At 39.6% G+C, this 17763-nt stretch overlaps 1 protein-coding gene across 23 annotated transcripts in view; it reads left to right on the top strand.

The window, feature by feature from the left end:
- Ezh2 (enhancer of zeste 2 polycomb repressive complex 2 subunit) overlaps positions 1-17763 on the top strand; it is a 74376-nt gene that overhangs the window by 35892 nt on the left and 20721 nt on the right. For 21 of the 23 annotated variants that reach the window (NM_001134979.1, XM_063286021.1, XM_063286013.1 and 18 more), the window contains 3 exons: positions 12135-12251; positions 15654-15774; positions 17547-17687. In NM_001134979.1, coding sequence (NP_001128451.1) covers positions 12135-12251; positions 15654-15774; positions 17547-17687 — 379 coding nt within the window. Of the gene's footprint in view, positions 1-8612; positions 8775-12134; positions 12252-15653; positions 15775-17546; positions 17688-17763 lie in introns of all 23 variants that reach the window. The other 2 variants (XM_039107532.1, XM_039107533.2) reach the window with 1 other exon arrangement.

Raw genomic sequence — 17763 nt, 5'->3', positions numbered from 1 at the left:
CAACAGAAGGTGTGGCCCAGATCAAAGATGAATCTTCTCATCCCAAAGATCCAGATTAGAAGCATGTCTCCCCACTTCAAATAATTTACTTACAAAAAAAATTTCTCATGGGTAGGCCTAGCCATTTTGGTTTTAGTTCATTTCAAGTGTAGTCAACTTGACGGCGAAGACTAGCCATTACAAGTCCACCCTTTATCAACCTGGCACACAATCATATCGTTTTATATTATGCTTAATTTCCAAATGAAAACAATAACCAGGTCATATTTATACCTAACATGATATAACTATCCTTCATACAAACACATTATAAATTTAGAATAGGTGGCAACGTTCCTTGAGGAACATTCTTTTAGAATCTCAAACTTAAAAAATAATGTCCACTGGTAGTTTCTTAATTGATGCTACATTTAATGATAAATTGAGGAAAGAAAACACAAACACAAATATCTTTGCGTTCTAAACAAAATATATCAGAAACACTTAGGTAAGTTATAATCCTTATCTGTGCAACTGGTTGTGTGGTATTTATTTATTTATTTATTCATTCATTCAATTTATTTATACATGCTTTTAATTGACTCTCAATTTCAAATCATGTACCCCAATCCCACCCATCTTCCTGTCCCTTGGTACCTGCCTTCTGTCTTTCTTTCCCCACCAACAGGAAAAGAAAATATAGAAGATGTAGTGTGTCACACAGTGTACCCTTTTATTCACCCATTTTTACCTGCAAATGTTCATTGCATTGAGTCATTGGTCTGGTTCAAGGTGTCTGGCTTCTGCTACATTATCAATACTGGATTCTCTCCAGGACTCTTCTTGGATATCCTGTTTTTGCCTTGTGTTGTGGAGATCCTGGAGCTTTGGATCTGCAGGACCAACCTATGGGCTTGTATTTTTTTTTAAAACATACTTTAATAAGAGTTCTTAAACTCTTCAACCTCACTTATACCCACTGACGAAAGGTAGAGGAGGAAAATAGCTAACAGGACTAGGGGAATGTGGATCTGTTTAGAAGTAGTTCCTTGGGGCCATTCCAATCTTTGTCGTTTGCAGTCCAGTTTACTATCACAACAAACACAAATCAACCAGCGGCTCAGTGCAGAAGAAACTGTAAGACTCTGCCAATTGGTATGAGTCTGCCAAAGCTTCAAGAAGCAGCCAGAACACCACCAGAAGTTCTTTGGTGCACTTTTCTCAGTGAAGCACAACAAATGAAGATCATCCAAGAAAGCAAGGTGCACCAATATGATAGCGTCATCAGTAAAGACCAGTGACAAGGAAGCCCAACGAAGACCAGCAAGGAGAACCAATGCCAGAGCATCGTCCACTGTCTGTTGGGTTATATTTATACTCTTTCCAAACATCACATATCCTCCCAAGTGCCAACTCTACCAAACATCACATGCCCTTTTTCCAGAAAGCTTCCAGAAAAATACCACGTATGTTCTCAGCAAAATATCCTCTCACATGTCTGCTTCAGCAAAACATCCTCTCATAAAACTGCTTTCAGAAAACTATCACATGACACATTAGAGTCTCCAACAAAACCAGAAATTCCCACTTCACCAGCCCTTTCATTCTCTCTGGCAGTTCATAGATGTTTGGGTGGGTTAACTCAAAGCCCTGTGTCTGGGCCTGGGTGAAACTGGTCAGGCTACCACTTAGGTGTATTTATAATTACCTTCCTCTGTTACCCATTTGTATTTCCTCCATGTTCAGCAAGCACCTCAGTGGGTCTTAGCTCATTTCCTGGAAGAGTGACCTATCCCTTCATTCTGAAGGGGTCTCTGCCCTTTATAATCCTGCATGGAATAGGTTGTTGTAGTTTCCCATGGACTTTAATCACAGACATTAGTAACACCAAGAGATGCCCTAAAGGATCTCTGCTTTCCAGACATACTTGTTCTTACCTCTGTCGTGGAGAAGTAATCCAACTTCTTGTTAGTCTAAATCAGTAACCCTTCCTGACACTGTTACTCCTTTCTTAACCTGTGGTTTAAGGGCATCAGAAGCTCAAAGAGGCCTGGGGGGCATCTGACCTTCCAGATCAATGGAATGTTTGTTGTAGCTCTTGGCAAGAAATGTTCCCCTCCAAAATTTCTAGGCCAGCAGAATTTAAGGTCATGGGAACAAGAAGCAAAAATTTTCCTTTTGGTCACTAGGCATGATAGTGAGTGGAACTATTACCTTTTCTACTCCTTGGTTTCTGGACCCAAGGATCCTGACTCTGGGAGAAGCTATACCATATATTGGATGCTGATTCAAAGCATATAGCATCTTCTGGAGAAGACCTGCCCCTACCCTTCAAGGGTGCTGATGGCTAGTGTTGTAACTGTTTTCAAAAGGCCATTCCATCTTTCTGGTGAGCTAGCTGCTTCAGGATGGTTGGGGACATGGTAAGACCAGTGGATTCTATGATCTTGGGCCCGCCGTTGTACTTCTCAGGCTATGGTATGAGTTCCTTGGTCAGAACCAATACTGTATGGAATACCAAGATGGTGGGTGGATAAGGCATATTCTGTAAGTCCACAGTTTTGGAAGAGGCATTACATTGCAGAAAAGCCAACTCCATAAACAGTATAAATATCTATTCCAGTAGGGACAAAATGTTATGTTGTATTGGCTAGTTTTGTGTGTCAACTTGACACAAGCTGGAGTTATCACAGAAAAGGAGCCTTAGTTGTGGAAATGACTTCATGAGACCCAGCTGTAAGGCACTTTTCTCAACTAGTGGTCAAGGTGGGAGGACCCAGCCCATTGTGGGTGATGGTCTTGGGTTCTATAAGAAATCAAGCTGAGCAAGCCAGGGGAAGCAAGCCAATAAGTAACATTCTCCATGGCCTCTGCATCAGCTCCTGCTTCCTGCCCTGCTTGAGTTCCAGTCCTGACTTCCTTTGGTGAACAGCAATGTGGAAGTGTAAGCTGAATAAACCCTTTCCTCCCCAACCTGCTTCTTGGTCATGATGCTTGTGCAGGAATAGAAACCCTGACTAAGACATATGTCTATGGAAAATGTGGTTCAATATAGTCAGTTTGCTACCAGGTTGTTAGCTCGTCACCTCAGGGAACAGTGCCATATCTGGAGCTCAGTATTGGTTGCAGGTCCAGCATTAGCAGCAGCTATAGCCAGTTTACCCTTGGTGAATGGCAGTGCATGTTTCCAAGCTCATGTATAATCCCCATCTCTGCCTTCTTGTTCATGTGTCCATTGGGCAGTGACAGACATGGCTAGAAAAAGGCTTTATCCACTTGATTATTGGACTCCACCAGCTGAAGTCACCTTTTAATGAACATTTACATGGCACACCAAGTATCTTCACATTCTTCACCCATTTGGAGAAATCTGTCCACATACTTCTTCCCCAGATGTTTTTCTTACTGATCTTCTATTCATGCTTTTTCCAAGTCCCTGACTGTTCAGCCTATTTCAATGTCTACAAACCGTAAATCAGTGAAAAACCACACATCTGACCATTTCTCCTTCTGTTTAAAACACATGACCATGTGTATTGCCTGAAGTTCTGCCCTCTGTGAAGATTTCCCTTCTCTGGTGACTTTCAGGGTTGTCCCAGAAAGAAGTTGTCATGCTGCAACTGTCCTCTTCTGGGTGGTGTTTGCATATAGTATGCAGAACTTCAGTAAACCAGGCCCTAGTTTTCTCTTAGTTCATTAGTCGCAGGAAACATCCTGTGAGGCTGTCTATATACATGTGTGCTCGGGAGCAGGTGGCATTATAACAGGAGTAGAAACCTTAGGCATTTGGGTAACTTGCTTGTGCCTTCAGGACCTGCTCAGGCCTGATCATATATATATACCACTTCTATTGGATAATGGATTGCTACTGTGGATGTCCTATTTCATGGTATGGTTAGTAAGATAATACCCAGCTCATGATGGGCAGCTTGGGCCACATGGTAACTTGGCGGCCCATTGTCAAATGTTCAGTTTCTACTAAAGCCCAAGCAGGCCAACAGCTGTCTCCAAAGGGAGTATAGTTGTCTGCAGATGATGGTAGACCCTTGCTCCAAAATCCAAAGTGTCTTTATTCACCTATAGAGGCCTGCCAACAGTCTTAAACAGCATCCCTATCTGTCACAGACACCTCAAATTATCATCAACCCTGCTGAATCATATGGTTCAAATGGTAGTGTAGCCTGTACAGCAGCCTGGACCTGTTAAAGAGCCTTTTCCTGTTCTAGGTCCTACTCAAAGCTAGCAGTTTTCTGAGTCACTTGGTATACAGGCTGGACTAGCACACCCAAGTGTCTCCAGAATCCATATAGACCCACTAAACATTGTGCTTCTTTCTTGGTGGTGGAAGGGTCTAGATGCAATAACTTTTCCTTCATCTTAGAAAGAATATCTCTTTATGGATATTCTTTGTGGGCTCCTAAGAATTTCACTAAGGTCAAAGGTCTTTGAGTTTTGGCTGGATTTATTTCCCATCCTTTGATTCACATGTGTTGCCTACAAGTCAAATTGGTTGCTACTTCCTGCTCACTTGGTCCAGTCAGCATTAATGTTGGCAATATAGTGAACCAATGAGATACTTTGTAAGAGAGACAAATGATCAAGATCCCTTAGAAATAAGTTATAACTCAGGGCTGGAGAGGTGTTAGGTCCCTCAGGGAAAACTAAAGGAATACCATGGCCTTGCCAACTGAAAGCTGATTGCTTCTGGTGGGCCTTATGGACAGATAGGTACTGAGAACAAGTTATTTGCTAGATCAATAGCTGCATGCCATATAAGAGGAAATGTGTTAATCTGTTCAATTACGGACCTGGCACAGTAGTGCAATCAGAGTTACTACCTGATTAGTTTTAGATAGTCAACTGTCATTCTCCATGTCCATTTGTCTTCTGCACTGGCCAGATAGGAGAGTTAGAGGGAACTGTGGTGGGAACCACTAATATCTCTTTTCAAGTCTTTCATAGTGGTACTAATTTCTGCAGTTCTTCCAGGGATGTGATACTGTTTTTGACTAATTGTTCTCTCTGACAGAGGCAACTCTAAAAGACTTCCATTTACCCTTTCTAACCACAGTAGCCTTCACTACACAGATCATGGAACCAGTGTGGGCATTCTGCCAGCTTCTAAGACTATCTATTTCAATTATACATCTGGGACTGGGGAAATTTGGGGATGTATTGTACCTTCTGTGAGTTGGACTTCAGCCAAAACTCCATTCCTCACCTGACCTCCATAAAGCCCTACTGTAATTGGAAGGCTGCAGTGCGTCTTGGGGTCTCTTGGAATCAGTGTCAGTTCATAACCAGCATCTAATAGGCCCTGGGAAGTGTGATTGTCTCCTTTCTTCCAGTGTACAGTTAACGTTGTGAAAGGCTGTAGGTCCCTCTGGGAAGGACTGGAGAACGGTTGATAGTAAAACTCTTAGGTATTTTATTAAGGTCTTCAGGGGAACCTGGCAGTCCCTTCGTTCAAGGGGTTCTGGTTTTGCAAACTGGCTTAAGTCTAGAAATTGGCTTGTGGGCTGATTTCCTTTTGATCCAATGTAGCCTTTAAGTTTGAGAATTTTTCTGATTACATAGATCAAATAAAAATGCAATAGGTGTCCTAAAATGTTTCATGCCTGGACATACAGTGATTGATTAGTAACCAGCAGCAAAGGTCTATATGAGTTTTCCTGTGTTACACGTTACAGGTTAGGCCATTATGGACATTGTTTTGTCTCTGCTGCCCAATACCATAACTACAATCACATTGTCCTTGGTGATTCAGTGCTACCTGGTCCCGTGCTACCTCAGGGCCCAATCAAACCCACTGAATAGAATTCATTCAACTGAACAGCAGTGCTTCAGACTCTTGTCTGACACAAGGAAAGGGGTGACAACAAAGCTCTTCAAATGTGCTGATGCCCCTCTTGCCATTTTTGGTCTTCCAGGACTAGTGAAGGTAATGGGGCTTCCCAGAAGGATTAGGTCTTATATAGCATACTCTTGAGAATCGAAGGGTTCAAAGTTCTCAGCTTCAATAGGGTTGTCCCATATATCTCCATACCAAGTATAGGATTCTCTTCTTTACCAGTTAATGCCTTTAATTTTAACACCCTCTGAGGCTGGGACTTGAATTTTATTTGTAATTTAGTCAGTCTTATAATGGAGGCTTTGGTTTGATTTTTCTGTAACTTGAGCTCTATGGCTGCTGGAGAGATCTCTTCCAGAGCACACTTAGAAACCTTTAACAGTGGATCTCAACCTTCCTAACACTGCAGCTCTTTAATATACTTCCTCATGTGGTAAACCCCAACTATAAAATTATTTCATTGCTACTTTGTAACTGTAATTGTGCTGCTGTTATGAATTGTAATGTAAATATCTGATACACAGGATATCTGATATGTGACCCCCAAAGGAGTTACGGCACACAGGTTGAAAACACTGCTTCAGACTGTGTATCTGTACCTGAGGTTGGTCAGTTTTATTGCTGAGTTCATTGTTGTTCTTCACTATATTCTGAGATGCTAGAAGTTGATTAATTTTATCATGAAGCTCATTCTTTTCCATTGTCAATTTATCTATCAACTGACCAACATCATCCTTTTCCTTATTTTTCCACAAGATGTCCAAAATTTTATATACAGAGTCACCAAATCATTGCTTCTCAGAATTGGTGAATCAGGATAATCAAATGTATTTGTCTCCTTAGTTTGTAAAATAGTTCACATCATGGGCTTTCATCATTCAGAACTCTCTGAGCTTCCAGGAAAGCCTTCAGTAATTAGGTGTTGACAAAGCGAGGTGCATATTTCTGGTAGATACTTAAAAGATTCATCCTTATATTTTGTTGCTCTAGAACTACTTCTGGTGCCAAACTCTGTCAGAGTTCTCTAGAACTTGATGGATGGATGGGTGGGTGGGTGGATATCTAGCTATATTATCAGTCTATCAGATTTATTAGAATGTTTTACCAGCTGTAGTCCAGCTATTCCAACAACAACTGTCTACAAATGGAAGATACAAGAATCTAGTAGTTGTTAAGTCATTAAAGCCTAATGTTTCAGCTGGTCATTAGTGTACAACTGAATCACAAAGAAGTATGCTCTAAAGCCAGTGAAGGACTCAAGATCCAGGGCAAGCAGGCAAAGAGAGCAATTTTCCTTCTTCCATGTCCTTTATATAGGCTTCCAGCAGAAGGAGTCTAGATTAAAGGTAGGTCTTCCCACTCAAAAGATCTGGATAAAGTTGTATCTGTCTTCATACCCTGAAGATCAGGATTAGAAGAAGTGGGTCTTCCTACTTGAAATGATTTAATAAAGAAAAAAACTCTCACCAGTATACCCAGACATTTGGGTTTTAGTTAATTCAGCATGTAGTCAAGTTGACACCCAAGTCTAGCCACCACCCTACTCCTCTTGAAAAGCTGCATCTAATCTAATTACTCAGGAAGCCAAGGCAGGGGGATTGTTGCAAGGTTGAAGCCAGTCTGGTCTCAATAGAGAATTCCATGCCAGCCAGGGCTACACAGAGACCCTATCTCAAAGCAAAACAGCAGAAACACTCTCCTCCCCCAACACAAACACACACACACACACACACACACACACACACACACACACACACACACACACACACACACCACCCTGAAATGCTGTGTACATTTTTTCTAGGAAGAAGATAGGAGTGACATTAGATGAAAGTAAAATCTAAGATAATAGCCTTTTGTTACAAGGGAGTCTCCAGTATGTAAGGGCTTTTTGACATAAATTTGTAATGTCAAAAATGGAAGCAGTTTACAATCTGGAATAGACTGCTTTTTATTTCTTAGGTTTCATTAAATACTTGCATAAAGATGTTAGGCCCACTCTTGTTTTTATTTCTGACCCTCTTGTTTGAGAGACACTTTTTCTCAAGAATGTCCTCTTCAGTCTTCCTCCTTTGCCCTTTAAACTGATTGTGAAACTCATGTTTGCTGTTGAGCTTCCTCAATATGTGCTGCTTAACTCATTCCTTTTTTTCCTTTCCTGCTTTACCTAACAGCAGTCTTGAATCTAAGTGTATATACCGCCCTCACCATAAGGCCTAGCTAAGTAAGATTTTGCTCCCTTTCATTCCTTAAGTCCTGAAGAAACTTAAGGTAGTTTTGAAAATAACCTTCAGCTTCTCTTTGGGGTTGATGATAGATGATGTCTCCTCCTTACTCTCTCCTGGGCTGAGGGCTTTCCTGAGTTGATAGTAGCTGATGCCTTTCACTCATACTCTCTTCAGGAGCCATGGCTTTTCTGTTTCTTCTTCATTGTTCTCACATGGAGAAATAGGAGTATGTTTGAAAATGTTGACAGTTCATTGTGTCTCAATATGAGCTAACTAAATGAGCCAGTGAGTGTCCAAGAATGTATGATTACAACACTGGTAGCTGGTGTGATATAACTCCATGCACTATTTTGACGCTGGGCTTAACTGCCCTCGTGCTAAGCATTGTTCAGAGGTGGAACGGTTGTTACTTTTGTCCTTTGGGACGTCCTGCCTAAAATGGGGAATATTTACCTCATAGGTTAGTGGTGAATTTTAAAGTCAACTGTGTTAACGTCTCTAACATGGTGCTTGGCACATAGTAGGGTGTGTTAATTTTTCTCCCTTCCCTGCAGGCCATTCACCTGCTCTCCCTCTACGATTTTCCATAACACAGTTTTTACTTGGAACCAGTCTTCTGCCAAGAGTCTCAGTTTGGTTGTGTGCTCCTACAACTACTATTTTTGGCTTGGCTTCCTCTCCAGCCACACAGTCGCCTATTGTACCAGCTAGTTGATGTAAGTCTCCAACCTCAGAGGAACCTTGTTACTTACCAGTAAACTGTGTTTCTCTGACAATGTGCCATCCTTGGTAACTTGTTTTTCTTTACCATTGTTAATGAATTCTCGTAATAATGTCTTGTGTGATCCTGAAATTGGAGCTAGAATTAGAAATTTAAGTTGCTAAAGTAGGCCTCTAACTGAACAGCGAAAGATTCTCAGGAGACTCGGTGAGGCCAACAGCTTCTGCACTGTTCTGAGTGATGTGAGTAAAGTGTTGAGGAGGAATCGGGTCAAAGAGTAAGGTCGCTAAGTAACTGGAAGCTTTGTCGTCTAATTTTCTGTAAGTCAACATAGCACTTCCTAACTTGTTTTACCTGCAAAGGCTGCAGCATTTCAGTGTTGTTTCCTAAGTGAGAAGAGATGGTTGTAGCATGGCTAGAGGCTGTGTGGGGTAGGATCCAGAGCTCAGGTTCATTCACCACAAAGGCGTTCTCAGAGCTTGGAAGGAACTGAACTTTCCACCACAGAGAATCAGCAAGTATAGTCTGTTGACACCATAAACTTATATTTTGATATACTGCTGAATATTGTTTTGAAGTAGAAAGGTAAAACCATACCTTTCACCTCAGATGCTCTTAACCCTTAGAGCTTGTGTTTCTTTCATCCCTTGGTGACCTGTGGATGACAGAATTTTGAAGTGATGGGTACCAGAAATGTGGCAGAGGCATTGGACTGGAGGTGTCATTTGTGCTATAGCCTGTGCCTTCCTGTCTTCTGTGCGTCTGTAAGTTTCCAGCTTTCATTCAGTAGAGCCAGAAAGTTTTCTGCACATCAATTATTCCATTATCTAGTGGTTGAAAAGAATATTTTCTGTCTGAATTTCACATGACCTTGGATTCATATGCTAACACACAGGTAAGTCAGGGCTGGAGAGCCAGTCTATCTCTGAGCTTTAAAGACAGCTTCTATGTAGAATTAATTTTTCCCCACCAAATATAAAACAAAAGTTAATAATTTTCTTACTACATGAAAATTGTTTTATATTTAAGATTATTGGATAGTAGGTAATGCTTTATTGAGTAATTAAAATCATTTTCATACCTAAATTTACCTAGTTAGGTTTGAGTTGCTACGGATTGAGTAAAGGAAAGGTGATATCCCTGTGACCTCACTGGGTGTGGTCACATTCCACATAGAGACTATAAGGCTGCTAGAGTGAATCTTTCCTGTGAGCTTCTGAGAACAAGAACTAAAGCACAATAAGTTAAATTCTTGGATATTATAGTTAGACTTAGCTTTTAATCCTGCCTTCTAAGTTTACTTTCTTACTAGGAAGATTTAACTTCGGACCTCTAGTCCCATTTGTGGATTGTGATATTAAAATTATATTATAAGGACATAACAAGAACTATTTATGATCATGAATATAAGCAATTACTTAGCATGGTGGCTGGAACATAGTATATGCTCATAAATGTGAGTTCCTGTTGTTATTGGATTAGCAAATGGAGGGATGAGGATCTGTGTGTGAATCCAATTAGTAGGAAAGAGAACATTGATAAGCCATTCACGCCTTATTTACTTGACTTTGAGCTTTTGGCATTGTTATTTTTACTTTGCCTTTTTGAAAAGCACATTAGTAGACATCACTATCTTTATTCTTTAGAACTGCTTTGTCTGTCACTTTCACTTCTGTTAGGAAGGAGTCATCTTTGTGTGGCAGTGGGCACTGATAGAGTAACCGAGCACCTATGTAGAACTGAGGGCTCTACCCGTGATGTACACATGAGTACACATGTAGGCTTATGTGGCCTATATGCAAGTAATCTCACCTCGACCAGTCCTAGTCTTGCTTGGAAACACCTTACATAAATCTCAGACACTGACTCTGTATGTTGTGTGTATATGTGTGACTGCTATGGGTTCAATGTATTCTGTTCTATTTTTATTAGTTATAGATCATCAATACATACCTGAGGAATTTTTGAGACAGCCACGGAGGGTTGACATTTGAGAATAGAACTCTTAAGAAAAGCTGGATTCCTCATCAGGATAGAAAGCAAAGTGGTTATTAGGGCACAGATTTTTACCATATTAGAATCAAAGTTGCAAAAATTTTAACAATTTTGAACATATTTGTTCAAATCACTGTAATAAGAATGTATTACGTCACAGTGTAATTAGCAGTTTGTCCCTCTGTGATACAGGAGAAATAGTGCGCTATGAAATCTGATAGAGTGCCTCAGTTGTGAGTCAGGATTCCTGTGAGATTACAGTTAGGTAGTCTGCCTTGCCTTGGGCCAACAGTTTCAGGAAGTAGAGACTGCAGGAGTGACCAAGACTACAACAGTTTCCTCACTCAAGCCCCACACCCCACACCTATAAAGGTCACTGCCTCCTGGCAGACCCCTCAGTTTCTTCTCTGGAGAGAAGCTGTCTCTCGCTACGTGCATTAATAAACACAGCTGTCTGTTGTTGGAGGTTGAATACTGTCTCTTTCTGAGACCCCAGAAATCTAACATTAAGTCATTATTATCCTAAGTGATATGAAATGACATTTTAAGGGACCAGAAGGTGTGTTCTAGAGATGACTATGGCAGTGGGTCAGAGCAGTGAGCAGGATCAGACTTGCTGCTTACACTCCAACTCTGTATATGATCTTGGGCAGACTGTTTGTCCTTTCTCTACTGTAGTTTTCTCACTGCAAAGTGGGACTAAGTGTCTTCAAATAGAGTGTTGGAATAACTATGATAAAAAGGTTTACTGTGCTTAATGTAGTGCCTTACATGTGAACAGTTAGATGTTATAGAGTTGGTTAGAATGTTCTTTTTGCAATGAAACTCACCTGTTACTCTTAATTTATTATTTGATAATATTATATAAAATATGACATTTTTAAAAAGTAAGAGAAAAGATAAGATTAGATATACCATAGTGATGTCTGCCTGTTATCTTAGCATTCCCGGCACCATTTAGGCTGAGGCAGGAGGATTGTAAATTTGAGGACATCCTGGTCTACAGAATGTAATTCATAATCTTAGGACACATTTGGTACATATGTATATTCTAACCCATGTGTTTGGGTGGTCAGACAAAGTGTGCTGCAGATTAAATTTCTGAGGCTAATGTGAATATAGTTTTTTATTCTGTTAATGGTAAGTATGAGAAAGGCTGGGGTTTAAAAGCTTGCAAAGATGGAGAATGTCTAAGGAGGCATCTTAGAGAAAAGAGGATTCTTTTTAGTGTATGAACCTTTCCATCATAAAAATTATATTCAGAGTTAAGAATGCAGCATCTGCTTACAGTATGATGACCATAGCTTAAGCTTGATCTTTTTATTTTTAAGAGGAAGTTTTTATTTATGTTCTGTTTTAGTGTTCAGTGACCAGTGACTTGGATTTTCCAGCACAAGTCATCCCGTTAAAGACCCTAAATGCTGTCGCATCGGTGCCCATAATGTATTCTTGGTCTCCCTTACAACAGAATTTTATGGTATGTAGCTTTTGCCTGTTTGATAATGTATTTAAATAAAAATCATGGTAAATTTTTTGTTATGATAAGGAAAATTAATTTTAAAAAGCCACTTGATAGTTAAAAGCCATTCAATGTTCTCTCTCTGCATTCTCCACAAGAAAAGTTGAAGTAAACATATTTAAAGATGAAGTTTATAGTTCTTATTCTGTAAAAGTGCCCTCTGACCAGCCCGACTTTCCATTTTGTTAACTGAAAGATTCTCATCAAACAGTTTCCAGGAAAATGTTAAGATAGTGGCACATATGTCTGGTCAGCATATCGAGTTCCAGGACAGCCAGAGCTACACAATAGAGACCCTGTCTCAACACACACACACACACACACACACACACACACACACACACACACACACACACACACACGATAATATAGAAACTATTCTCAGGATTTATAAAGCGTAAGTTAGGTCGTTGTCTCTACAGAGAGCACTAGTCCAAGCTTTGGCAATGAAATACTCATATTTAGTTCTTTATGAAAACAGAATGAAGTATAGCAAAAGAAATTGAAGAGTATATTCTTGATTTGTACTGTTGAATAAAAATACACAGTTTGGGTTAGGGAAATGGCTCCATGCATGCATGCGTGCATGAAAAAGTTTGGCATAGCGGTATATAAGTTATTTACAACACTGGGGAGTGGAGAGAGACTCCTTGGCCTAGCCTAGCCTAATCAGTAGTCTCTAGGCCGAAATAGCTCCAGGTAGATGCCTCTGGGCCTCTACATAGTCACAGTCACATGTACTCACATGAACACACACACTCTCTCTCTCTCTCTCTCTCTCTCTCTCTCTCTCTCTCTCTCTCACACACACACACACACACACACAAACACACAGGTAAAAAAACCAAAATCATTGTAGTTTTACTCATTTGATATATTTAATAAAATGTTGAATTTCTTGATGAAGTTAAAGAATTGCTGTACAGAAATGCTTGTTAGAAGTAGTATTTTTTAAATAGTAAATATTTATATTAGTGACTTCTTATACTTCTAACTGTGGCAATTAAATGTGAGTTTCAGATGTTCTTATAAAGTTGAAAATTGTGTGCATTTAAGGCTTTACAAAAAAATAACTGTAGTTGAGAAACATTATGATACCTTCAAATGAGGATTCATATTTTCAGATTTGTATTGTGGACCTTTCTAAGCCTACCCCAGGTCCAAAATAATGACACAAAGACCTGGTTATACTCATCTAAGTTCTGCCACATGGCTGCTTGTCTCTCCTCAGTTTCATATGTCCAACATCCTCAGAGTCTAGGTGGTGAATCTTCCCGTGCCTGACTCCTTCTCAGAATTCCTCTCTCTGCTGGTGTCCAACCTTCTATTCTACCTATAGGCCATAGGTATTATTATTTTTATTATACCCAACCAGAAGGTGCCTTAGGCAGGCAAGGAAGGACAGAGACAGATCTTCACACAGGGCATATAAACATTATCCCCACACAGATTAGAATTGTGAAAGATTCTTAAGGTGCTGTTGTTTGTTTTGTTTTGTTTTTTAAGCTGCCAATGGGAAGTTTAGATCATTTCTAGACTTTCCTGGTCAGTGACCAAAACAAATTAGATGACTGTTATGGCTAGCATATACTTTGGGAGCAAAGATTGAGAAGACATAATAGCCAAATACTTAATTTTGATTTACATTCAAAGAACTAGACTCACTTAGTTTCGATGGAAACTGCACCCAAAGTGAAATGAAAGTTGAGATGAGCGTGCCGATATTCCAAATCTGAACAGTATATACGTTAAGCTCCATATTTTCCTTTTATAACTCGTACTTTGCTTTTTATCTTTATTTAAACTTTTGATAACAAACTCAAAATTTGTTGTCTAGTGATGATTTAAAAACACTTAATTTTCCTGTTTCTTAGTTGCCTGATGGTCACCTTTATGTTTTCATGGCCTTTTCCAGTGTGTGCTTTCCTTTTAATTGTTCTCATAGTGTGAACCTAGACTTCTAATACTTGAAATGTTCTCTTTGTTCTCCAGTGATCCTCTCCAGTGTGTCCTATTTTTCGGAGTTAACCTTCTAAAATTCAACATTTAACCAACACCTTGTTCAAGGGCTTTTTCGAACAAGCCTCCCCTTAGTTATTTTTAACACATGCTTCAGGACCATCCAGTCTTGTATAGTTGCTGTCATGTATAGTCGTATAGTTTTCTTATGTATATGATTGTTGTTTTGTCCTTTGTGTTCTCAGATACTCTAGTTTCTCTCCCAGCTATTTGTTACACTTCGATGTATGACATATTCATCAGATTATTGAAGTATGTTCTGTTGCTGTAGAATATTTTGATTTTACAAGTAAATCCCTTTGGCATAGAATGACAAGACTGTTGATAGTCTTTCATATCAGTGTTAGGTTCCATTTTCCTTGTTGTTGTGATAAATCAGTAAGACTGAGGCAACTTAGAGAAGGAAGAGTGTATTTGGGCTTATGGTTCCAAGAGGATAAGAAGACACCATGGCAGCCAGAGGTGTAGTGGCTGGAACATGAAGATAAGAATCCTAGCTTTAACTGAATCACGAAACAGATGTGAAGAATTGGGGGATGCCAACTGGAAGTGGAGTGAGCTGTGGTTATCCAGTGACATATTTCTTCAAGCAAGTTTGTACCTACTAAATCTTCTAAACAGTGCTACCAACTGGGAGCCAAGTGTTCAAATACATGAGCCTGTGAAGGAGTTTCTCGCTCAGATCACCTAGATTTTTTATTGTATTGAATATCTTAATTCCTAGGTCACCAAATCAAGTTTTTAAAAACTCTTTGTTGATGAGTATTTATAGTTTGTTTGGATAAGTCACATATGATTAGTTCTACTACAGGTACAGTTGTATCATATAACCCACAGCAGTTTCCTTTCTTGAAGGTTCCTAAAAGAAGGGTTGCATATTAGATTAGATGTAGTTGCAGTAGTTAACAGTTTGCTCTACAGATCTGGGGAAAGACAGGTACTCATGGAAAATACTGGTTTTAGTTATCTCATTAACTTTTGTGTGATACTCAGTCTTCAGTGTGTATCCCATTTAATTCTCACATCGAGAATTAAGTTATGTGTGTGTACTGTGTGCTATATTACATTCTACATACACAGGGGTGTGTGTGTGTGTGTGTGTGTGTGTGTCATGACAGATGTGTGGAGGTCAGAGGACAACTTGTGGGGAGTTAGTTCTCTGTCTACACATGGGTTTCAGGGATTGAATTTTGGTTGTCAACCTTGGCAGCAAATGTTTTTATCTGCTGAGCCATCTCTCTGATCCTTGTAAATTTTTTAAAAATATTTAAATTCTAATTTAAGAATTAGAATACATCTGGTTTTAACTTTTTTCTTTCTTTTTTCTATTTTTACTTTTAGGTGGAAGATGAAACTGTTTTACATAACATTCCTTATATGGGGGATGAAGTTCTGGATCAGGATGGCACTTTCATTGAAGAATTAATAAAAAATTATGATGGAAAAGTGCATGGAGACAGAGGTGAGCTATATGTATATTCTCTTTAGTGGAGAGGGCTTCTTTAGGGTTTTCTTATTGCCATGACTGTGGCAGCACTTAAAAAGGAAGCATTTCATCAGGGATGGCTAACTGTTGAGAGGTTTAGTCCATTATCATCATGGAAGGAAGCATGGTGGTGCTAGGCAAGTATGGTGCTAAAGAAGGAGCCTAGAGTTCTACATCTGGATGGCAGGCAGCAGGAAGGGAGAGTTACTTAATGCAATACTAATTTTCTAGGGTGCCTCCTTTTACCCTTTAATAGCTATTGAAGGTTTCTGCCCCATTTTTGTTCATTATAGTTCCCAAGTAATTGACACAGAAACAGTCTAAATTTATTGATAGGCTGTAAACCTAGACTAGGCAGATTCTGAGCTCTTTTAATTTATATCCAAATGATAGGCCCTGTGTACTTTCTGTTCACATCTTACCCAACTTGCTCTGTTCCGTGTGTGTCCTCAGGACCAGCTTCTCTTGGCCACATGTTCATTGTCCACCTAGCCTCTTGGAGACTTCTTCACCTTTCCCTTCTTCCTCATGCTCTCCTGAAATCCTCCTTGATTATAAGTCTTGCCTTCTTCTCTTCTCTGCCTAGTCATAAACCTCAGCCATTTATTGATCAATCAGAGATTATTGGGGGAACATTCTTTGCAGTACTTACGTTGATACGGTATCCCAAGATCAGGTTGCAGTCTGGACCAGGGCATAGAACTCAGGTTCTGAATTCAGAGCTCACAAGACTAACCCCAACAGACACTGGGCCTGGCTTTAGCACCTAAGACCTCAAAGCCTGCCCCCAGTGACACACTTCCTCTAGCAAGGCTGCACCTATTCCAACAGTGCCATACTTCCTAATAGTGCCACTGCCTGTGGGCCTATGGATACCATTTTCATTCAGACTACCATAGAAGGGTTTGTTAAAGACTTGAAGTTTCTTAAGCATAGAGTTCATAAAAAACAAAACAAAACAAAACAAAAATATTTTTAATAATAAAATTAACTTTTGCACTTTACTATAAAGAGCTAGTCTGAGCTCACAGGCATAAATTTTGAGTGCTTCTTTAGTTTTTCCAATTGAGGATATTATTTGCCACTTGGTAATCATCAGTAACTGGTTATAAACTCTAGCAGCAACAACACGTAGATTTTATGGGAATAGAGTGTGTGTTTTGGTAAGCTTTCAATAGTAAAACTAAGTTTAAAGTTCTGTTTATGGGACATGTGCTTCAGAAAGCCTCCCTGTTCAACAATGCCCTTCCTCAGGGCAGCCAGAGCCTGTGAAATTAAGTTATCAGAATCTTGGATTCAGGTTTCTGTGTACAGGAGGCTCTTTTGATATCTGAGCAAAGGGAGCTGTGGTCATATTATAGTGGAAAACAGGTTTGAAGTGGTCAGTCAGTGACACAGATTGGGAGGAGGTTAAAGCCACAGGTCCTCAATGATTAAGGGAGTAATGTGCCCTGGACCAGCTGGAGAGGGGTGATTTCTGAGAAAGCAACGGATACTGAAGGAAAATGCTGTTTTCTTTGCTGGCTGTGAAATTGATTTTGACTGTCCTTACCTGCCCCTCCGGTTACAGTGCTGATAGGCCTTCGCTATTCTTCCAGATTAGAAAATGCATACAAAAAAAAAAAAAAAAAAAAAAAAAAAGAAAGAAAGAAAGAAAGAGAAAGAAAGAGAGAAAGAAAAGAAAAAGAAAATGCATACAAAGACTTTTGTCATTATCCTTTTCCCTGTTTCTGACATTTGGATTTTAGAATGTGGATTTATAAATGATGAAATTTTTGTGGAGTTGGTAAATGCTCTTGGTCAATATAATGATGATGACGATGATGATGATGGAGACGATCCTGATGAAAGAGAAGAAAAACAGAAAGATCTAGACGATAGTCGAGATGGTATGTTTAATACTAGTTTTTTGTTTGAGCCTTATATAATTCTTCTTTTAAAATAAAAGTACCAGGCTGGTAAGAT

This window comes from Rattus norvegicus, chromosome 4 (assembly GCF_036323735.1).
Source record: "Rattus norvegicus strain BN/NHsdMcwi chromosome 4, GRCr8, whole genome shotgun sequence".
Lineage (NCBI taxonomy): Eukaryota > Metazoa > Chordata > Mammalia > Rodentia > Muridae > Rattus > Rattus norvegicus.
Note: the sequence above shows the minus strand (reverse complement) of the source record. Positions and strands in the feature narration are given on the sequence as shown.